This window comes from Symphalangus syndactylus, chromosome 20 (assembly GCF_028878055.3).
Source record: "Symphalangus syndactylus isolate Jambi chromosome 20, NHGRI_mSymSyn1-v2.1_pri, whole genome shotgun sequence".
Classification (NCBI taxonomy): Eukaryota; Metazoa; Chordata; class Mammalia; order Primates; family Hylobatidae; genus Symphalangus; species Symphalangus syndactylus.
In genome coordinates this window covers 34,496,179-34,519,944 of record NC_072442.2, presented here as the reverse complement: position 1 = coordinate 34,519,944, position 23,766 = coordinate 34,496,179, and the positions used below count along the sequence as shown (strand labels likewise).

Below are 23,766 nucleotides of genomic sequence, written 5' to 3'. Positions count from 1 at the left end.
GTTTGATTTTCCGAGTGGATCATCGGTGGAATCAATAAAATCAGGAATACTCTAAGGCAGTGTTTTGAACTAAATTTCAGTGTCTCTGGATGAACCGGCCATATCACCGTGTGTAGCAAACATGAAGTATCAACAGGCTGTCTGTATGCCTTTTCAACTACATAGAAGTTCGCTACAAATGGCGGCGTGAGGAAAGGTGATTTTGGAATTGGATGCTCTCTCGTCTTTTACGATGCATCTATACTATATTACATTCTAAAACAGTAAAGGATCACTTGCTGACGTAAAGCACAGTAGGCAGGAATAGGAGAAGGGTCAACTGAGAGAAAAAAAAAAGCTTTGTGATGTAATTTTTATTTCTGCAGTTTGGAAAAGAGTTTAACTGTTTTTGTGATGACTCACAAAAATACATAAGGGCATGAAAATTACCCAGGACAACATTCGGGAAACATTTCTGGCGCCTTCACTTACTGAAACCCAGACATAAGCATTCCAGCAAAGACACGGCAACAGCAGGCTTCAGCAAGGAACCGTACAAATGTCCTGGAAAGGGCTTCCCTCTCTGAATGCAGCTTCCTGTCCACAGGATGCTCAAGGCCCAGGCACCTTTATTCTTCCAACTAGAAAGACATACAAAAAGGCCTCAACATGACCTCGGAGGCCCAAACATTTAGCCAAGGCTACTACCAAACAATCTGCTGTCTTCATCCAGGTAAGGGCAGCTTGACGTCTCAAGACACTAAGATGGTGGGTAAATCCAGGGTAGACTGAGATGCAGAAGCTCCAGCAAACGCAGTCCTGTCACTGAAAGACGAATGCAGTACTTATGCCTGCACAAACAGACCCTTCCCTCTGGCCTTGGGCCTAGAACATGATTTTTTGGTAGTTGCTGTTGGGGAAGAGGCCCTTGGGCTTTAACCTGCGAGCAGCCTCCCTTAAATGCTTGGGCTGCAGTGGGGGCTTTTCTCCCCACATCTCACACACGTCCAGGGCCTCTTCCAGCACCTCTCCGACGAAGACCTTGGCTATTCCAGCCATGGCAATGGCCACGTTCTCAGGCTCCGATCCGCCAGTGATAGAATGCATCAGACCTGCAATGCGTGCTTTTGGGAAAGCTGACCGGCGACACACTTCGTAGCGGGCCAGCTGCTCCTCAGACATGGCAGACAGCAGGGTTGCCATCCTCTGAGCCTCCTCCGCATCCACGGTGGGCTTCCTCTCCTTCTTTCCTTTGGTATCTCTTTTCCGTCCTTTGGCTGCAGGAGGAGCTGAGGCTGAGGCTTCACTGTCGCCTTCTGTGAGGTCCGTGACATCCTGACTGCTGAGCTCACCTTCCTGACCCCTGGGTTCTTCCAAGTTCCCATCTAGGTCCTCAGGGAGCCCGTCCTTGTTGCTGCCCTTCAGACCTTGGGGCGTGGCGAACATCTCAGCAGACACAACTGTTTGCCTGCCTGTCTCCATGGGTGAGACTCAGGTCTGCTCCGTGACAGCAGCTGTAGCAGCAGAAGTTACAGCTGGGGTGGTTTGATTATGGATCCGAAGTGAGATTTTGAGAACCATCCTTTTTCTTGTTTTTTTTTTTTTTTTTGATTTACAGATCATGTTTATTAAGCGGCACTCAAAATGTTAAGTCTCATAAACAATAACATTCAGTGATCGACTTCAATCCAACTGTAATCCTTACTTTAAACTAAGGGCAAGAATAATTTTACGCATAGAGCAAATACCCACAAAACCTGGGTATTCCGAACTACAAACATGGTTTCCACAGCCACCTATGGTTTTAGGCAAGGACACATTTCCACGACGAACAAGTACTTACAAATATGTTAATAAAACACTAACGCAAACGCTTACCCTGCCGTCAGCATTTTAAGCAATGCCATTCCTGCTACTGAAAGCATTTATTTTAAGAAGCTTGAATTTGATCCGGGAAAACGTGTTCTCCTAAAACTTTAACAGGATGTTATCAATCCAAAGTGATTTTAAATCAAAAAGCCTTCCAACACAGCATTAAGTATTGTGAAAGCAATGTGAAACTTGCTTTCTGTTTTTTTGTTTGCTTGTTTGTGTGGAGACGGCGTCTCGCTCTGCCGACCAGGCTGGAGGGCAGTGCAGCGATCTCGGCTCACCGCAAGCCCCTCCTCCCGCGTAGACGCCATTCTCCGGCCTCAGCCTCCCGAGTAGCTGGGACTACGGTCACCCGCCACTGCGCCCGGCTAATTTTTTGTATTTTTAGTAGAGACGGGGTTTCACCGTGTTAGCCAGGATGGTCTCGAACTCCTGACTTCGTGATCCGCCCGCCTCGGCCTCCCAAAGTGCTGGGATTACAGGCACGAGCCACCACGCCCGGCCTAGTTCATTCTCTTTAATAATGAACTAGACAGTAAACTAGTTGTTGTCTAAAAACTTCAGAATACATGAAGTACAAGCCTCAGCTGTCAAGTCAGAAATGCCATTTCGATTTCACATATTAAATAGCTACAGTAGGCCAGGCTCGGTGGCTGGCGCCTGCAGTCCCAGCACCGTGGGAGGCCGAGGCAGGCGGATCACGAGGTTCAGAGATCGAAACCATCCTGGCCAACATGGCGAAACCCCGTCACCACCAAAAATACGAAAAGTTAGCCAGGCATGGTGGCAGGCGCCTGCACTTCCCAGGAACCCGAGAGGCCCAGGAAGGAGAATCACCCGAACCCGGGAGGCGGAGCCCGCAGTCAGCCGAGATCACGCCCCTGCACCCCAGCCTGGCGACACAGCGAGACTCCCTCTGAAAAAAAAAAAAAAAAAGAAAAAGAAAAAGAAAAAAGCTACAGTATAGCTCACAAGGTTACAAGGGCGTAAACATACCTAACACGCAAATACGACTTTATCCTTCAGATAGTCAAAAGTCAGAAGGAACGACACGGTTTGCAAGGTACTTTGACTTATGCGTGGTCATTAAAACCCGGTAAGTGATTAAAGTATGGTAATACAAAGGCAGGCAACGACATGCACCAATATCACTCTAAAATCAAAAGCATAAAAAGAAAGGCTGAAAACTCTCTGTTTCTCCATCTTTCATTTACACGGCTAGATATCAGAACCTTACTTTAGAAAATATACAATTATGATATCTGGTTTCCCCAGATGGTAATTTTCAGAATCTACAAAAAGTGTCAAGATGCGTAATTTGCTTCATCGAATGCTTTTCTAGCTCGTTTCAATTCTTCATTCATAGTAAGCAAGTCTTTCACCCTGGCAAACTTCCTTGGGTCCTTTCGAATCAAGAAGATGATATCTTCAACTTGTACTCGACCTTGTCTTCCAATTGACATTGCCTTGTGAGTCATTTCAGTGATATACTTTATGACAAGATCTTCAAGAATATCCACTGACTCAGTATAAGGATTCTGGTCATCCCCAAAGCCATACATCATACATCGCAATTCTTTAGAAAAAAGTCTCTTTCTTTTACCCTGTCCACCTTCTGCACCTCCTCCAATTTCTTCATTTCCTTCCTCAAAGGTGGGGTCTTCTTCCTCGTCTGCCATCCCACTGGCCCGCCGACCCACAGCCCAGAAACTTTCAAAGATTTTGGCTGCTATGTTTCTGGCGAGCCATAGATTAGTCACAAGTGGACACAGCTCCCTGCCTCCCCTTCCCACACACAAACACACACACTGCTTTATCTCACTTCCACAATATGGAGAAACCTGTGGATGGAGAGTTTATTAGTTTTAGATGAATGCAGAAGAAATTCTCACCAATTTTGGATATTGAAAACAAACCCCGGCTCACAGCTCAGAAGTTCTACTAGGCCAAGTGACTGCCTCCTGCTCAGAGTCACACGAGGGACCTCCAGGATGGGTCTGTCTGTGGGGTCGTTGCCTTCACCTGAGAAGAATCTGGCGTCGATCTGATTCGAGTTCGTGGCAGAATCCAATTCCTCAGGTATGTGAAACCCAGGCCCACTTGTTTGTTCTGCCAGCTGCCGGGAGGATGCTCTGAGCTCTTACAGGTGTTGCCCAGGTCTGGGCCGTGCAGCTCCCTGGGTCTGCACCTCCAGGGCTGAGGAATCACCCACAGGGGAATGGAATCTCAGGGAGGTTCAGTCCCAAATAAAGAGCACAGACGATTGAATTAGACCCAGCCCTTAACAGCTATTGTTTCAGGGTAATCCTAATCTAATCAGGGCTTTGGGCGGGCTCCTCAATTCGAGGTTCCGTCCGCACCCAAGGGAGGGGCAGAGGCAGGGCTAGGCTCTGGGGAGGGCGGGGCGGGAAATGCCGGGGGCATTTCAGAATTCTGGATTCCTCACAGAATCGCAAAGTTCACATTTCACAACAATAAAGAAAACAATGAGGGTAAAAATGAGACCTTTTATGAAGTTGCAAATTAGAAAACTTAAACGTCTGAGAAAAAAATCTCTAACTCATAGGGAAACAAGTGGTTTATCACATACTCTGAAATAGACTGGGCTGGGTGTGGGGAATATGAAAATATGATTTCTATGTTCTGCTGTTGTATTGTATTGTATTGCATATTATTTATTTATTTTCGAGACAGAGTCTCCCTCTGTCCCCCAGACTGGATTGCAGTGGCCTGATGGCAGCTCACTGCAGCCTCTGCCTCCTGGGCCCAAGCAACTCTCCTGACTCAGCCTCCAGAGTAGCTTGGAGCAACTGTGCGCGCCACCACGCCAGGAGAAATTTGTATTCTTTAAAGTAGAGAGGAGGTTTCACCATTGTGGCCAGGCAAAGCCACAGCCTGGCAGGCGCCACGAAGACCCTGGCCACTGCAGCCGCCGGCAAGAGGGCGCCGCCTACAGGAGGGATCAAGAAGCCTCACCGCTACAGGCCTGGCAGTGCGCAAAATCAGAAAGTACCAGAAGTCCACGCAGCTTCACCTCCTCAAGCTGCCCTTCCAGCGCCCGATGCGCAAGATCGCGCAGCACATCATCCGGGACGTGCGCTTCCAGAGCGCGGCCATTGACGCCCTACGGGAGCCCAGTGAGGCTTCCCTGGTGCACCTCTTTGAAGACACCTAGCTGTGTGCCGTCCATAAAAGCCCTGAACTCTTCTACCCTATATATGTGTATTAGTGCTCTGCTTTGTACCCTCTTCCAGAGGAAACACAAATCCATCAATTGATCATTTAAGCCTTTCTAGCTTGGGTACAACTTTTCGCGTAGTTGTACTTGTAAGCTCTGTACTTTATACTTCCAGAGACTAGACCCTAGACAGTATCTGCTTGGAATAGTGGAGCTAGCTGGCTTCAACTTTATTTAGGCACATGGTAATTACTTGTGAGGGCAAAGGCGGGCAGTGAGGTTCTTAAGCTGACCCCGAAATAGTAAACTTTGGAAAATAGTCAAGTACGGTCACTTTATTTGTTAGATACCTTGTCACCACCTTACCAGCACCAGTCAGAGACCACATTTTTCTAGGTAGTCTCCATAGGTACATTATGAGAAAGACTTTACGACTTGTAGTGAAGCTCCAGGAAAAACCTCATTGTCGTAAACGTGTAATACAACCAGCCATGAAAGCAGTCAAAGCTTTCTCCTGAAAAGATAACACTGTCTACAGATTTCTTTCTTGAGAGCTGTGGCTATGTGATATTACATATTGAGAAGATTTCGTATGCGATTATTAAAAAGTCAGGAAACAACAGATGCTGGCAAGGCTGTGAAGATACAGAAACACTTTTACAACGTCTGTGAGAGTGTAAATCAGTTCAATCATTGTGGAAGTCCGTGTGGCGATTCCTCAAGCATCTAGAACCAGAAATACCATTGGACCCAGCTATCTCATTACCGGGTATATAGCCAAAGGGTTATAATTCATCCAATTACAAGGACACATGCACAGATATGCTCACTGCGGCACAGTTTGCAAGAGCAAAGGACCTGGAACCAACGCAAATGCCCATCAGTGATAGACTGGATAAAGAATATGTGTGGTATATACACCAGGGAATACTAGGCAGCATAAAAAAGAATGAGTTCGTCTTCTTTGCGGTGACATGGACGACCCTGGGGACCATCATTCTCAGCAAACTAACACAGGAACGGAAAAGCAAACACCACGTCTTCTCACTCATAAGTGGGGGTTTATCAATGAGAACACATGGACAGAGAAAGTGGAACGTGACTCACCGTGGCCTGTCACCGGGTGGGGGGCCAGGGAAAGGAGAGCATTAGCACAAACACCCAAGGCATGTGGGGCTTAAAGCCTAGATGGTGGGTGGATTGGTGCAGCAAACCGCTATGGCACATGTATACTTTGGTAAGAAACCTGCATGTTCTGCACTAGTATCCCATAACTTACAGGAAAAAAGAAAAAATGCTTAGGGACACTGAACCCTCTCAGCTAATCCAATTTTCCTCTCTGAGAGAACAGCGCTGTGTTCCTGCTCCTCAGCTGACCTCTGAGACCTTGATGGGAACTTGCTTCTGTCTTCAGCAGTTCAGCCTTACTCAGACCCCACTGAATGTATTGAGTTCTATGAGGGGCAAGAGAAATGTTCTAAACTTGTGGGTGGAGTCGCCATCAGCACTGCCCTCTGCTGATGCCTGTCTACAGCGCAGGCTGCTTGGGCCAGGATCTCTTTTCCTCTAGTGTTCTGAAAGGGCAGAGCTGCCACATCTGCCAGAATACAGCTTCGAAGACTGCTCCATGCCATAGAAAAGGAATGAGCTGAGAGCAATCTTAAGACTGGGAGATAATGAGTCTATAGGACCTTAATTCTTTTGGGAGCTCAAGCACTTTCATTTCTGAGGGAGCCCTCCCATCTCCATCAGTTCTGCCAAGAACCTGTACCCTCCTTGTGTCTCTAAGACACACTGGTCTAACTTGAGGTACGCCCTGGCAAGAAAGTTGGTTAAAGGAAAGGAAAGCTGAAGAAGGCCAGAATATGGAGGTATGAAACCGAATTTCCCAATTCTTGGTAAAATTTAGAAATTTCCGTAATACCCAAAGGCACATGCTATGTGCCATTAGTCCTATTTTAGCAGCAAAAGCTGAGGGTATGAGGAAATACAACTATATTCTATGGGGGTTTATTTTGCTCCAGGAAGAAAGAGTACATGTTATTCTGCATTCAATATTATAGCAGAACAATGGGGTCTTTTCAGAAATTTGGCTTCCACTCTGTGATTCAGGGGAACATGGCAAAGGGAAAGAGACTGAAATCGAACCACGGATATCTGTGAGCTGTGCTGGGAAGGTTCAGGGTGATTCCGTCGTAAGTCTCAGGTCTTTATTCTGTAAAGAAAAATTACTCAATTGCATCATAAAGATACAGCAGAGTATGTCCAAGTAGAGTTGGGAATAACTTTGTCACTCGTGATGAACCTACTTGGTCCGATATTTTAATATCTTCTCCCATGTCTCTGTACTCAGGTTTTATTTTCCGAGTGGATCATCGACAGAATCAATAAAATCAGGAATACTCTAAGGCAGTGTTTTGAACTAAATTTCAGTGTCTCTGGAAGAACCGGCCATATCACCGTGTGTAGCAAACATGAAGTATCAACAGGCTGTCTCTATGCCTTTTCAACTACATAGAAGTTCGTTACAAATGGCGGCGTGAGGAAAGTTGATTTTGGAATTTGTTGCTCTCTCGTCTTTTACGATGCATCTATACTATATTACATTCTAAAACAGTAAAGTATCACTTGCTGACGTTAAGCACAGTAGGCAGGAATAGGAGAATGGCCAACTGAGAGAAAAATAAAGCTTTGTGATGTAATTTTTATTTCTGCAGTTTGGAAAAGAGTTTAACTGTTTTTGTGATGACTCACAAAAATACATAAGGGCATGAAAATTACCCAGGACACCATTCGGGATACATTTCTGGAGCCTTCACTTACTGAAACCCAGACATAAGCATTCAAGCAAAGACACGGCAACAGCAGGCTTCAGCAAGAAACCGTACAAATGTCCTGGAAAGCGTTTCCGTCTCTGAATGCAGCTTCCTGTCCACAGGATGCTCAAGGCCCAGGCACCTTTATTCTTCCAACTAGAAAGACATGCAAACCTGCCTCATCATGACATCCGAGGCCCAAACTTTTAGCCAAGGCTGCTGTGAAACAATCTGCTGTCTTCATCCAGTTAAGGGCAGCTTTACATTTGAAGACACTAAGATTTTAGGTAAATCCAGGGTAGACTGAGATGCAGAATCTTCAGCAAACGCAGTCCTGTCACTGAAAGACGAATGCAGTACTTATGCCTGCCCAAACAGACCCTTCCCTCTGGCCTTGTGCCTAGATCATGATTTTTTGGTAGTTGCTGTTGGGGAAGAGGCCCTTGGGCTTTAACCTGTGAAAAGCCTCCCTTAAATGCTTGGGCTGCAGTGGGGGCTTTTCTCCCCACATCTCACACACGTCCAGGGCTTCTTCAGGCACTTCTCCGACGAAGACCTTGGCTATTCCAACCATGGCAATGGCCACGTTCTCAGGCACCGATCCGCCTGTGATAGAATGCATCAGACCTGCACTGCGTGCTTTTGGGAAAGCTGACCGGCGACACACTTCGTAGCGGGCCAGCTACTCCTCAGAGATGGCAGACGGCAGGGTTGCTGTCCTCTGAGCCTCCTCCGCATCCACGGTTGGCTTCCTCTCCTTCTTTCCTTTTATATCTGTTTTAAGTCTTTTGGCTGTGGGAGGAGGTTTGGCTGAGGTTTCATTTTCACCTTCTGTGAGTTCCATGAGATCCTGACTCCTGAGCTCACCTTCCTGACCCCTGGGTTCTTCCAAGTTCCCATCTAGTTCCTCAGGGATTCCCATCCTTTTTGCTGCCCTTCTGACCTCGGGGCATGGGGAACATCTCAGCAGACACAACTGCTTATCTGCCTGTCTCCATGGCTGATATTCAGATCTGCTCCGTGACAGCAGCTGTAGAGGCAGAAGTTCCGGCACGGGTCATTTGATTATGGATCTGCAATGAGAACCTTTCAAATATTTTGGCTGCTGTGTTTCTGCTGAGCCATAGTTTAGCTACAAATGGACACAGCTCCCTGCCTCCCACTCCCACACATAAACGCACACACTGGTTTTTCTCACTTCCACAATGTGAAGAAACTTGTGGATGGAGAGTATATCAGTTTCAGATCAATGCAGAATAAATTCTCACAAATTTTGGATATTTAAAACAAACCCCAGCTCACAGGTCAGAAGTTCTACTTGGCCAAGTGACTGCCTCCTGCTCAAGCTCGAACAACGGACCTCTAGGTTGGGCCTGGCTGCGTTGACGTTGCCTTGACCTGGGAAAGGTCTGGCTGTGATCTGCTTCCGTGGTCGATTTCGATGCCTTAGGGTTGTGGGACCCAGGCCCGCTTGTCTGTTCTGCCTGATGCTCTGAGGAGGCTCTCAGCTTCCAAAGTTTTCCCAGGTCTGGTCCTGGGGCTCCCTGGATCTGCAGAGCCAGCATAGGATAATAGCCCACATGGGGGAATTGGGGCAAATCTCCCTCTGGCTGGAGAGCTCTGTCATTTCAGGGGTTATAAGCAGAAACAAATGGCAACTCAAAGAGGGGAAACCATCCAGAACTTGAAAATTAACCCCTGAAATAAAACAGAGATACATAATCTTTTAATAAAAATCAACTACTGTATACAATTATCTCTCATTCTGATAGCACAGATGATTGAATTCGACCAAGTACTTAATGCCCATTGTTTCAGGGTATTCCTAACCCAATCAGGGATTTGTAGGGACATTAATTTCATGGTTTCATCCACACTCAGGGGAGGGGCAGAGGCAGGGCGTGCCTCTGAGGGGCAGGAAATGCATGGGACATTTCAGAATTCTGTCTGCGTCAGATATTCTGAATGTTTGCATTTCACAATAATAAAGAACATGTTTTATCTGAAAATTTGACATTTTATGAAGTTGCGTGTTAGACAATGTAAATGTGAGGGCAAAAATCCCCCACTGATTTGGCAACAAGTCGTTTATCAGGTACTCTGAGGATAAACTGGGCTGGTAAGGGGAATATGGAAATATTAATTTCAATTTTTATATTACATACATATATATATAGACAGGTTACAGAGAAGTGCATAAGAGATAAAATTATTTCAAGCACAAAAATATGTATCACATTTGGAGAAAATTATTTTGGGTAAAAAGCATAAAATTAGTTCAGAAGATAAAGTAGACACTAAAACACCTGACTTTTAAAGACCTTTCATATATTTTAAAACATGTGGTAAGAGATATGAAATTACTGTATTATTGCCATTGCGCTGTACATATTTAAAATAATGATACAGTTATTTTATTTTTAAATAACAAAATTTGCTATATGTCAAACATCTTTTGCAACTATTTAAACTTGTAATGAAAACTTAGATATCTACATAAAAATATATGAGGACTATAAAGTTTTAAAAAGTTTTAAAGATTGAAAACCAATGCCCCCCATACTTTGTTTATGCCATTAATTACTAAACTGAGAATTACTCAACTTCTCAGTTCAGTAAATTAATATAAATGTTAACCTTAGAATTACTCAAATTCTAAGCAATTTGCCTTCTCAACATTTCTTTCCTAATTCTGATTTTGCTGGTACAAAATCAAAGGCCCTAAAAAAATCTGAGAACTTGGCAGCACTTCACTGCATATGAAGATATTAGTCTGTACTTGAATCAAGTAGTCGAAGCATTCTTTTGATGGGTTTTATTCTTCATTGAGAAAATAAAAACAAATTTATATTTTATTATTAACATCATAATAAGTATTAAAGAAACTAGATTTTAATACTTCAATGTAAAAATTGGTCCATGTTTGATATGGGCTTCTTTCACTTGCCTTCTGGTATTTAATTGAATGCAGAACATGATAGCAAGACCTGGAACTCATGTGACAATGATATTTAATACAAGTTCATTTAATATTAACATTGTTGAAAATTTTTCCTTGCTATAACATTAAGGATAATCTAATCACTTGGATTACTGGTGCTTCCGGAATAAGATTAAAATTGAGAATAATATAGTGATAGTCTTCAATAAATAGAGCTGAAAATGGAATCCATGACAGTCAATGAAAAGAGTGACTCAAAGTTCTGAGACCTTATTATACCTTTATACTAAGTAACCAGTTTTACTTAACTCGCCTGAGGGGGCATGAATGTGGTATAAGAACACCTGTGAAAGTCATGCATCCTCCAACACCGTCACTTCCCCATCTCAGCAACACATATTTACATCACAGCCTTTGCTAGCCACCTAAGGCTTTCCCTTTTCAGTATTTACTAGTACTAAAGGCATGAGCAGTAGGTTATAAGCAGAAACAAATGGTAACTCAAAGAGGGAGAACCATCCCAAACCTGAAAATTAACCCCTGAAATAACACAAACAGCGATATATAATCTATTAATAAAAATCAACTACTGTATACAGTTATCTCTCATTATACTCTAAGGAGAGACTGAATGTATCTAAGCTTTTTATATCGCCCATTTCTCTCTTAAAGACTATGTGGTTCTTTACCTACAGGCTGGAGAAAGGCCTACATTTATGATTTCTAAAATGAAGTGGGGATGAAAAGGCTATATACCCTAAGAAATATGCAAGATAATTGAGGCATAAAGAAAAAAATTAATGTCCATTTATGCTTTTTTTATCTGAAAAGCAAGAATTAAATTTCAAATATTTAATATACAAAATATAGCACATAAATAAAGTTTATAAATAACAAGATATATGCTGGGTTATTCCAAAATATTTTACTGGCTCATGCCTATAATTCCAGCACTTTGAGAGTCCAAGGCAGGCAGATCACTTGAGCCCAGGATCTGGAGACCAACCTAGGCAAGATAGTGAAAACCTGTATTTATTGCAAAAACCTCAATTGCTTTTGCACCGGGCTAATACAAAAATTAATAAAATTATCTGGGCGTGGTGGCCTGTGCCTGTAGTCTCAGCTACTTGGGAGGCTGAGGTTGGAAGATGGCTTGAGCCTAGGAGGCAAAGGTTGCAGTGAGCGGAGATTGCGCCCCTGAACTCCAGCCTGCGTGACAGGGCAAGACTCAGCCTCAAAAAAAAAAAAAAAAAAAAAGGTACATGATCTTCTGCACAGATTAGATAACCTTCCATGTAAACTATCACAGATGGGGGAGAACGAACCAGCTCACATTGTATAGTGCTCCAGAGAAAAATTACAGACACTTTCTAAGCATCAGTGTCAGGATAATTTTTGAATTGCTTTTTAAAAGGATAAAAGCACTTAAAATTTTTTCCACCAAAAAATGTCATCATTCTTCATCCCATTATGCTTATTTCAGAGCATTATTCTTGCTCTGAAATCCCTTGTAATGTTTTTAAAGCGTTTCTTCCATATCTGTTCTATGCCCAATTAAGTTAAAAAAAAATTTATGCCAGAACTGCCATTATTATTTTGCAGAATGTTTGCAAAATCATTCATGACAATCAGAGCCTTTCTGAATACATCTATAAAAGTGCTGGCAGAGGAAAGTGGTAAAACTGTTAGTCCCCCAAAATAATGTTGCGGCTCTGGTTTTCAAATTAAAAATAAGAAAGAAACATACCAATTAGGTGGCTGTTTTTCAGATCCTTGACAGCCTCTTTTTAGACTTATCCTCTTTTTTGATTACATACTCAAAAAATATTTTCAACAAATATGTATTGAACATTTTTCTACATGCTACGTATCATGGAGGAAATGGTGTGAATATGTACAAAATTTAAACTCTTCCTCCCTAGACATGAAAGATCTGATATTTTAAAGTGTTTTTTATTTTTTTAAAATTTTATCCCCGGCAGGGGAATTTCTTAACCATCATGGTCTTTCAGAAAACCGGTCAATGCCTTGGATTCCCTAAATCTACCAAGCAAAATTCCAGGCATTTATTTCCTACTTGGTTTATCCTGTTGTAACTTCTTTAATATTACAGACACTGAATTTAAACACATAATTGAAAGTGTTTATGATATTCAGAGAACATAAGTGTTTCATTTTATTGTCGCAAAATTTCTTGTTGGGTATCAAATAGGTATAAGCAGAAGTTAGCTCTCTGATGACTCTAAAATGAATCTGAAGTTTACAAAAACCAACACTGTGCTTACAAATTATTTTGATGCTTCATTTTTTAGCTGAACAATATAAAAGGGAGCTGGAAAAGAAAGATGAGTTCCCTTCATGGTAGAACATAGAAGCTACATGGACGGGGAAGATTGATTCCAACTCTTCATTCTACCAGATCTGAATCGACTCCGCTCTCTAGTGGGCACCCCCATCCTTTAACTTTGGGGTATAGAAAGATCAAGACAGAAGAAAATAAGAAGAAAATAAGGGGCAAGGGAACAGAAAAGAAAGAGCGGTATGCTCTATAGGAACTGGCATTTCCTTAGGAGTGGAACAAGAAAATTCAAACCCAACTACGCCCCTCCGTCCCCTAACCTTTCCCTATCGAAGCAAGCTGCCTTCTCTCAACCACTGTACTGAGATCTCTAACAATGTTGTGCCAGCGTTTCCCTGCCTTGTTCCTCTAACAGCTCTCCTCCCATCCTTGAATAATGAGAATCAGCTGACAAAGTCTGGGTCTAAGAGATCTATATGCTTCACTTGTTTTCAGCATTGGGCATGAAGATCCAAGGGGTGACAATCACAGAGCATGGTAAGAAACACGTATTTATTTCTAAAGGCTTTCAGGTTGACTGTAGGATGCATTTACATTGGATGATTTGATTTCTGGGGTGTGTGTGTGTGCGTGTGAGCTTGTATGTATTGTGAAAGGATTGTATTACCACTAAAACTCTCTGGAATATAGTAAGACCAATTTAGATTTAACACTTTGGTTAGTTGGTTGATTTTATTTTATTTTTTCTCCATAACAATAAATGATTATTTTATTTTATAATTTCTATTTAGGTACAATCACTGAGTGTTATTAAAAAGGGAAAAAAATGCAAGCTAAAAAGAAAAAAAAGGAGAAAAAGGTAATTACCAACAAATTGTTAAGAGTATATGTATCTGTTTTTTTAACATTGTTTATTAGCATTTATTCCATAAGTATTTAGTGTTCACTGAGATTATAGGAATAATCCCCGGCTTCTCAGCAGACCACATTGTCACCTCCCTCAAAAAATTATATATATGTATAATATACAGTACTTATATCTATTATATATTATACTTCTATATAATTTTTATATATAGGTATGTATATCTATATGCCTATGTAGATATATACACACCTGTGTGTGTGTGTATATATATATATATATATATAGCACATATATATCAGGTGGAAACGCATCGATTCCTACCCTTAAAGCTGTCTGCATCTGTATCCAGATCAGAGTTTTCAGATTTCTCTCTTCTCTTTCATCACAATGATGATTCCTTCCCCACCTATAAATTATTCTCTACCTGTGGTCTAAGTCTCACAGTAGCCTCTCTGAAAACGTCCCTTATTTATTTATTTCTGTCTTTCCTGTCTACTACCTTTATCCCAGAAGCAGTTAAATACTGTCAAATATCTCCTGCCTTGAAAATAATTAACTTCACTCTCCTCATCTACCCACTAGCTATTGGCTATTCTCCTCCCACCTGAGAACTAGGCTCCTTCTGAGAGTTGTCAATCCGGCCTGTCTCCTCTTGGTCAACTTCTGTTGACTTCTCAAGTCTTGCTTCTGCCTTCATCATGATACATGGATGGGGAAGATTGATTCCAACTTTTCATTCCTCTCATATGTCAAATGAAGGATTTGACAATGGTCACCACTCACTTCCTTTAAAAAAATATCCTCTTCCTGTGGCTTCTGGATCAGGTTCCCAAACTATTCTAGGTTGATTTCCCTGTGTTGACATACTTCCTTTATTTTATATATTTTTTTTGAGACAGAGTCTCACCCTGTCGCCCAGGCTGGAGTACAATGGTGCCATCTCGGCTCACTGCAACCTCCACCTCCTGGGTTCAAGTGATTCTCCTGCCTCAGCTTCCTGAGTAGCTGGGATTACAGGTGCACGCCACCATGCCCAGCTAATTTTTTTGTATCTTTAGTAGAGACGAGGTTTCATCATGTTGGTCTTGAACTCCTGACCTTGTGATCCGCCCGCCTCGGCCTCCCAAAGTGCTGGGATTACAGGCGTAAGCACCGTGCTAGGCCGACATACTTCTAAGTCTCCTACTGAGCTCTCCTTTTTCTAGTTGGCTGAATGGTCATCAATTATAAGGGTCACTCTCTCAGCCTCTTAGTTTCCTTTTTTTCCTGGTTCTCCTGACAACCTCATCCATTCTAGCCTCTTACAACCATCACTATGCTAATGAATACACCTCCCATTTTCTCCCTTCATTTTCAGCTCATAGAATTTCAAAAATTGAAGAAACACAATGGAAAGAGGAATAAAAAAATGTATTCCTCACACCATAGATCTGGCGCCAACTTTGAAGTTGTTTTATTTCCCCAAAACTTTGTAGCATTTATGCATCTAAACATTGCATTACAGGCTTTGGTTGTGAAGATCTTGATAAAAGCAGAATTCTTTGCACAGTATACGTTTTCAAACTGGAGATTAAATTGTCAACAAACTGCTTATTATATGTTTAGTAATATGACAAGAGGGGTTAGATGATGTTAACTTTGAATTGAATTATTAAATGTTGAATCTGGGTAATGAGTGCATAGGGACACATTATCTAGCATATGTTTAAATTTTCCATAATAAAAAGTTTCTTTTTAATTTCTACCCTCATAGTACTTACATGCTACTTTACAAAATACAGAATTCTCAATTCAAAGGAATTGAACCAAAAATTAACCTAATCCCATTACCCTTCATTAGGATTAGAGAAACTAAGTGACTTTTTCATATTTTCTAGTTTCTTACACAAAAGTATTGATGAAAATGACAGCATATAGACTCATCTATTAAATATGAAATTTAACCAGGGCTGACTGTGTATTGAGCCCTTTCCAAGGGTCAAGAGAATTGAGATGAACCATTTGTGCAAAATTTATACTACAGACTTTGAACCAGTGAACAAGCTAGAATAATGTAGAACATTTTGGGCAGACATCTTTAAGGTTCACTATAAAAATCGCAGAGAAAGGAGCACACCACAAAAGCCTTCTACTCCTGACAACATGGAAAACATGGATCTCTGAATCAGCTTTGAGAAGGTGACAGTTTTGGGTTTTGTGCTTTGAGGACACCTTATTTAAAAATGAAGGTGCCTTGTGTGTGCACTGAACACCTTCCCAAATGCTGTCACGTTGCCCGAAGGAATTTTTTTTTTTTTTTGAGATGGAGTCTTACTCTGTCACCCAGGCTGGAGTGTGATGGTGCGATCTTGGCTCATCACAACCTCCTCCTCCCAGGTTCAAGCGATTCTCCTGCCTCAGCCTCCCGAGTAGCTGGGACTACAGGCGTGCACCACCACACCTGGCTAATTTCTGTATTTGTAGTAGAGGTGGGCTTTCTCCATGTTGGCCAAGCTGGTCTTGAACTCCCGACCTCGGGTGATCTGCCTGCCTCAGCCTCCCAAAGTGCTAGGATTACAGGCATGAGCCACCGCACCTGGCCTCCTGCTTGAATATCTTAAACACTCCTATCAGCATAGGTGCCTGTAGTGGGCTGAATGGTGGCACCCAAAAAGATACACATCCAGTATCGTCTGTCTGGGCTCTCAGTGCAATCACATGTTCTGGGCTCTCAATGCAAGCACCTGTATCCTTTTAGGAAAGGGTCTGAGTTTGGGGACAGACACACAGAGGAGAGATACACATAAGAGGAGTAGGTGACATGAAGATGGATCAGGGAGAGACACAGCCGCAAGCCAAGGGACAGCCACAGCCACCAGAAGCTGGAAAAGGAAAGGATCACATTCATCCCTAGAGCTTCTAGGGAGTAAGGCTCTGCTGATACCTTAATTTCAGACTTCTGGTCTCCAGAATTGTGAGGACAGTAATTTCTGTTGTTTTAAGATACCTAGTGTGTGCTGATGTGTTACGGCAGCCCTGGGAAACTAATGCAGTCCTACATTTGAGACCTTAGAATTAAGTCTTTAATACATTTTGATTTGATTTTTGTATATGGTGAGACATAGGAGTCTAGTTTCATTTTTCTGCATACTGACACCTAGTTTTCCCAGCACCACTTATTGAAGAAACAAGTCCTTTCCCCAATGTGTTTTTTTGGCACATTTGTCAAAAATGAGTTCACTATAGATGTATGGATTTGTTTCTGGGTTTTCTAGTCTTAAGCCAATGGATTTTATCATGGCTCAAAAACAGAAACAATGAGAAAAATAAGTAGTAGAGAATTAAGTTGTAAAGAACTTGTAGAACACAAGAAGTGGATTCTACAAGAAATCTGAATAAAAATGTTTCTGTATCGTATCCAATTGAGGGCTTTTCACTGATTTTTAATTAGAAGGCAAATGAGTTTATTATCATATGCAGTCATGTTTTATGGTTTTATAGCAATTTAAGCTTCCATTAACTTCCTAGTAAAATGAATGTACTTTATATTACATGGTGTGATTCAATCGTACTCAATCAAACTTTTAGTCATCTCAAAATGTCGTGAGGTTTAAAAAAATGTGTAATCACAGTTACAGAGAGCAATGTAGATCACAGTATAAATTCTGCCATCAAAGTCTAGCATTCCACAATAAGCAACTCCAGAAAACAAGAGCCATTTACAGAATGTTATCACAACCGAAAGTGTATTTCTATCTTGGCACTGTACTTCACCAAGCACAGGGGAGGATAGAATGAAGAGTCAGACAAAGACCCTGCCTCAGAGAGCTTACACTCCAGCAACCAAAACCAAAATAGATACTTCTATATCTATATATCAACCTGCATCTACATCTATAAGAAAGTGGTAAATTCCAATGAAGCCTGAAATTTAGAAGTTGGAAATAATCTCAATACTTCTTGAATCTCTCAAAATTGTCAATTTTCTCTTTCCAATCCAAGTACTGTTAGTTGCCTGCATCCTTTTGTCTGTTCATATAGTGATACATCTTCATGATGAGCCATCTTCTGGCACACCAGGGCCCAGTTACATTTTCAATAACCGAAATCCTTTTGCCTCTCATTCTCTCAGAGGAAATCACCATCTTACTAATAGCTAACACTGATTGAGCACTCTCCTAATTCCTGGCATGAATTATCTCATTTAGTACTTATAAAAATGCACAAGGGAGATACTTTAATGTTTGCATTTTGCAATTGAATAAAATGAGGTCCATGGAATATAGGAAATTTGCCCAGCATCATGGGTAATAGGTGGAGGAGTCAGCATTAGGGACTGTGCACAGCTTGAACTCTTATTCTGTTTCTTGTACTGCCTCTGGATTAGGGAGAGCAGCTGCACTCTCAGTAGGTGAAATATTGTAACACATGTGCCAGAGTGAGAATTACAGCTTAGAATTGGGCCCCAAGTACAGTAAATTATCAGAGCTTGCATTCTAGATACAGCTTCTTTCAGTGCTTTCTTATCCTCCCTTTTATGTACCTTATGTAATTCCTATCTCATACAACCTGGCCTCAATATTTAGATTGCTCCTTCACTGTGTTGTAGGGGTGTGTTTTGATAGAAAATTTGTTACTGATTATGCACTTTCCCAAGGTTTATTCAAAGCATTGACTCTTTCCCAATGAAATAATTCCTTCAGTGCATATGCTGTATTTTCCTGGGAGTGGATTGGGGATAAGAGTTCTATTCACATAATCGTGTACCTTCCTTATTCTTGGTAGAGTGCTTTGTTCTGACTACTCACCTTTGAGGCTGCATCCCCTCCATTCCCCATGCCTCCCCACTTCCAGGTGCTAAAAACCACCATTCTAAAAGTTTGAAACCTTGAACTCCTATGGCAGGTAATCAAGCGAGGAACTACTCATTTAGTCCAAGCTGAAAACAAATTCCCCTATTCTGTGGAACATAAACAGGGTTACATCTATATCACACCTTTAAATACTTCTGATCTCAAGAATCCTGGAATTCATACTGTCTACTCATGTTCCTCCCAACCTCACCTATGCTACCTTTATCACATATATGTGTTCTTCTTGTTAAAATGAAGGTGTATAAAAATGCTGCTTAAGTATAAATAATCAACGCACACACACACAAACACACATGCACACTAAAGATTCTTTCCAGAATGAATGTATTTATGCCAAGTAAGACAGCAAAAAGAGAGTAAAATGTTTAGAGTTCTGATATGTTGGAGAGCTTCTTCAAAGAATAGAATATGGCCTCAAATTCCACCTGTAAACTGGCAACCTTGATTTACAAACAAGAGAACAGGGTAATATACTCACATAATTAACACTACACAAAGACTGTAAAAAGTAAAGTAATATGTAATGTGGCTAGTAAATCTGTGAGTCAACAATCCTTTGTCTCTTCATTGCATTTATGTTCTTAATCATTGGTGTTTGCCGGCCTTAACCATCGGAGCTTTGGGGCCTCAATATTTCAAATATTCTGTCTAGAAAATCTTTTACATAAAAATATACTGTCATTCATCTTTTTCATATCTTTGATCTTTTTTTCTCTCTTTTTTTTTTCAGATGGAGTCTCGCTCTGTTGCCCAGGCTGGAGTGCAGTGGTGCAGTCTCAGCTCACTGCAACCTCCGCTTCCCGGGTTCACGCCATTCTCCTGCCTCAGCCTCTCCGAGTAGCTGGGACTACAGGCGCCCACCACCACGCCTGGCTAATTTTATTTTTTTGTATTTTTAGTAGAGACGGGGTTTCACCATGGTCTCGATCTCCTGACCTCGTGATCTGCCCGCCTCGGCCTTCCAAAGTGCTGAGATTACAAGCCTGAGCCACCATGCCCGGCCTGATCTTTTTTTCTTAATTTTTTTTATTTTGATCTTCATTTTGGTTCATTCCTTTAAGTATTTCAAACTCATCTTACTGAAGGTACCCTCTCCCCTGATTTCAAATCTCAAAGCAAATGAATACAGACACACACACACACACACACACATCAAGATGGCAAAGGATAAATCCAAATTCACAAAAGCAATCAATAGCAAAACAGACATACTTAAGTACAAATATTTTTACATTCTAGTTCAATCAATGTTCTGCCCACTGAACCATGTGGGCAGTGGGACATCTAGTACATTATTACTGATCAGCAACTGCCAAATGTTTAACTGCGAGTAAAAACAGCTTTGTGTTGAACCTATGAATGATACCCAGGTCAAAGCCAAACGGCCTCCAACCACTGCATTATTATCCCATCTATTGTTCCCAATTCAATGCTGCAGCCAGCCAACACAAATCAGCCTTTCCTGGTGGGTTTATTACCTTTCTATCACAGCCATACCTCCCCCAGCAAGAATAGGAACCCTGACTAAAGCAAATCACAATGTTACCATTCTGGAAAGAGGGGCTTGAATGCAGGCAGCCACCAGTACCAGCATCTCCTGCCAGGTGGAAGCACAACTCTGTGTCACAGGACTTCTCAACAAAGGCACATTTGGTTACCTCCTGACACATAGTCAGATGGGCTTCATCAGCTATTCATTAGATTTTACCACAGTTCTTCATTTTCTCTGCCTACATCAAGCTTCCCCTATCTGGAATTTTCTCAGATGAACTGAGCTTTTAGTAGCATCCACTCTACTTCCAAATCATCAGTTTATTACAGGATTTATTCACCGAAATAAGTGCAGTTAAAAATATATTCAAATGGTATACTTTTACTTTTGATATTTGCATAGATGCCTTATTCTAGCAACTATTCTACTGTATTCAGAGAAAGTGGAGAAAGAGTATTTCAAGGAGGAAATAGTTTGATAATTATAAAACGCTGGAGCCAGAAGGGCCTCAATTCCAACTGCTGTCTTGGAGTTGTCTCTATACCTCGGTACAGACAAGGTATAGAGAAGTCGAGGCAGTTTCAGGTCACACTAGAAAACTAGGCTAATATCTCAAACTGAAACTGAGGCCCCCAGACTCTCTGTAGAAACTTTTCATCACCCACAATGTGTTGCCCCCTTACTGCACTATCAACATGAAGCAGCAGCTATCAGCAACCGGTCATTAGGCATCGGCAAGTGACTCTCATGATGGGCTGGCTTTTATTCTCATTATTAGCTATTTATTTTCTTCATATTAAGTAACAAAGATAAAAAAGTAATCCAATAGCTCTTGTAAATTTTATTTCCTATTCTTATTCACAAAACAAATGAACAAGTATAAAGCTCCTATTACACGATAAATAGAAACACTCATTACATTCATAAGCATTTTCACTCATATATAGATAATGGCAACCAGAACCCGTAGCAATGGATTGGCTTTTTAAAAAAACTAATTTGAGATATTCAAAAAGTTTTTCTTTCATTGATAATCATTATGGTATCAGAATAGTAACTATATAAATCATCTTTTCATTCTGTAATTATTTAGAAAGAAAAAAATTAAATTAGCATCAACGGACCTGGTTACAGAATTTAGTGGTATCATGGGAACCATGGCATAGCACCATGGTTCTCAGTCTCACCTGCACATTTGAAACATCTGAGGAACTTTTAAAATCTCAATAGCCAAATCATAGTTACAACTGTTTATTTTTTTAAAAAGTCTATAGAGTTGGGATCAAACCATCAGTAGTTTTAAAACTCCCCAAGAAATTTCAATCTGCAGCCAAGTCTGATAATCACTGGCATAATTACAAGCTTTATATAAAATATATACAACACTGGGGGCGGTTGTATATATTACAAGCTCAGGCCTGTAATTCCAGCACTTTGGGAGGCTGAGGCGGGCAGATCACGAGGTTAGGAGATCAAGACCATCCTGGCTAACACGGTGAAACCGCGTCTCTACTAAAAATACAAAAAATTAGCCAGGCGTGGTGGTGGGGGCCTGTAGTCACAGATACTCGGGACGTTGAGGCAGGAGAATGGTGTGAACCCAGGAGGCAGAGCTTGCAGTGAACGGGGATCCTGCCACTGCACTCCAGTTTGGGCGACAGAGCAAGACTACGTCTCAAGGCTTGGCGCGGTGGCTCGTGCTTGTAATCCCACCACTTTGGGAGGCATAGGCGGGCATATCACAAGGTTAGGAGCTCTAGACCAGTGTTGCCAACATAGTGTAACCCCGTCTCTACTAACAATACAAAAATTAGCTGGGTGTGGTGGCACACGCCTGTAGTCCCAGCTACTTGGGAGGCTGAGGTGGGAGAACCACTTGAACCCAAGAGGCAGAGGTTACAGTGAGCTGAGACCATGCCATTGCACTCCAGCCTGGGTGACACAGTGAGACTCCGTTTCAAAAAATATATACATATACACCCCCCCACACACACACATCGTTGAATTCTGCATCTGTCCCTTACTTTATAAACTTGGGCAAATTTGTTATCACTCTGTGCCTCAGTTTCTTTTCAGTAATACGATGGTGATGATTGATGATGATGATGACAATGATGATAGTTACCTTGTAGTGTTGTTATGTGGATCGTTGTTAAGGTACATAAATCTCTCCCACAGCACATGACAAAGGACTGGCAGGCAACCAATATTAGATATCAGTTTATGCAAAAATTCTATTCCATTTGTGGTAGAATAGCTCGTATCAGACTAAATCTCCCATAATAAGAATTATAAACTCCAGACAAATTTTTTTTAAACTGTTTGAAGGCACTGGTGTACAATCGAAAGCAGGCAGAAACTGAAGGAGCACAGTAGGTGAGCTCCGTAATTAGTTGGCTTTTCCCCTGATAACACGTTCAGGCTCCCTGCAGTACAAGTAGAAAATGAAAATCAAGTAAGAAATGTAATCCTATTGGGAAAAGGACAGGAAGACAAGTTCAGAGATTCTAGCAGAACATGAAATTGGAAGAAAAATATTCAGAAAAAGGGAGACACAGAGGGGATACTGCCACATCTGCAAACAAACTCTCCTTGAATCCTTGGCTTTTACCTAAACTGTCTATTTTCATGGTGAGAATCTAAGCAATCCAGAAGAAAGCAGCACCTGAAAGGATAAAGAACGGAGAAACTATCTCAGCAGCTACCTAATGACTCTCCAGCCTGCAGCTCAAGTCTGGCTAGGTTAGAGGAGCTTGATAAATACCGTTGCTGCTCATTAAGACTCTACAAGGACCACACATTAGGAGTAAGAAACACATATGATGACTAAGGTTTATGGCACAGAACTAAGGGAAAAACTAAAACAGATGCCCATTCAAAAACTCTAAAACCAAGCCTCTGAAAGATCAAGGGGATATGCTAGTAACTTAGTCACCTTCCAAAGCAAAATTTAACACTCTATATAAAGATAACAAAAGGTTTATCATCTTAAATGTTTATCATCCAATCAAAAACTACTAGGCATACAAAAACACATGGAAATATGACCCATAACTAACAGAAAAAAAAATAGTAAATAGGAGCAGACCCTCAGACTGGTGATGTTGACACGTTGACTTTGATGTTGAAATTAGCAAAGGGTTTAAAACAGTTAATAGAATTCTGATTAAAAATTTGGGGGAAAAAGTGGACAAAATAGATGAACAGATGTGGAATCTCAGCACAGATGTAGAAACCTAAAAGAAAAAAACAACCAAATCGTAAAAATTATGAAACTGAAAATACATCACCATAAATAAAAAGTTTGTTAAATCAGTTTAATTGCAGGCCAGACCTACAGAAGAAAGAATAAGCAGCCGGGTGCGGTGGCTCTCGCCTGTAATCCCAGCACTTTGGGAGGCCGAGGCGGGCGGATCACGAGGTCAGGAGATTGAGACCATCCTGGCTAACACAGTGAAACCCTGTCTC

The 23,766-nt window shown here is 41.5% G+C and overlaps 2 protein-coding genes across 2 annotated transcripts; both read right to left on the bottom strand.

Moving 5' to 3' along the window:
* Positions 1 to 864: 864 nt before the first annotated feature.
* LOC129470453 (TATA-box binding protein associated factor 11 like protein 2-like) lies at positions 865 to 1,461 on the bottom strand. Its single transcript, XM_055258292.2, has one exon. The coding sequence runs from the start codon at positions 1,459 to 1,461 to the stop codon at positions 865 to 867; it is 597 nt and encodes a 198-aa protein (XP_055114267.2).
* A 1,694-nt stretch (positions 1,462 to 3,155) lies between these two features.
* Positions 3,156 to 3,530, bottom strand: LOC129470298 (transcription initiation factor TFIID subunit 13-like). The gene has a single exon (XM_055257966.2). The coding sequence runs from the start codon at positions 3,528 to 3,530 to the stop codon at positions 3,156 to 3,158; it is 375 nt and encodes a 124-aa protein (XP_055113941.2).
* Between the last annotated feature and the right edge of the window lie 20,236 nt (positions 3,531 to 23,766).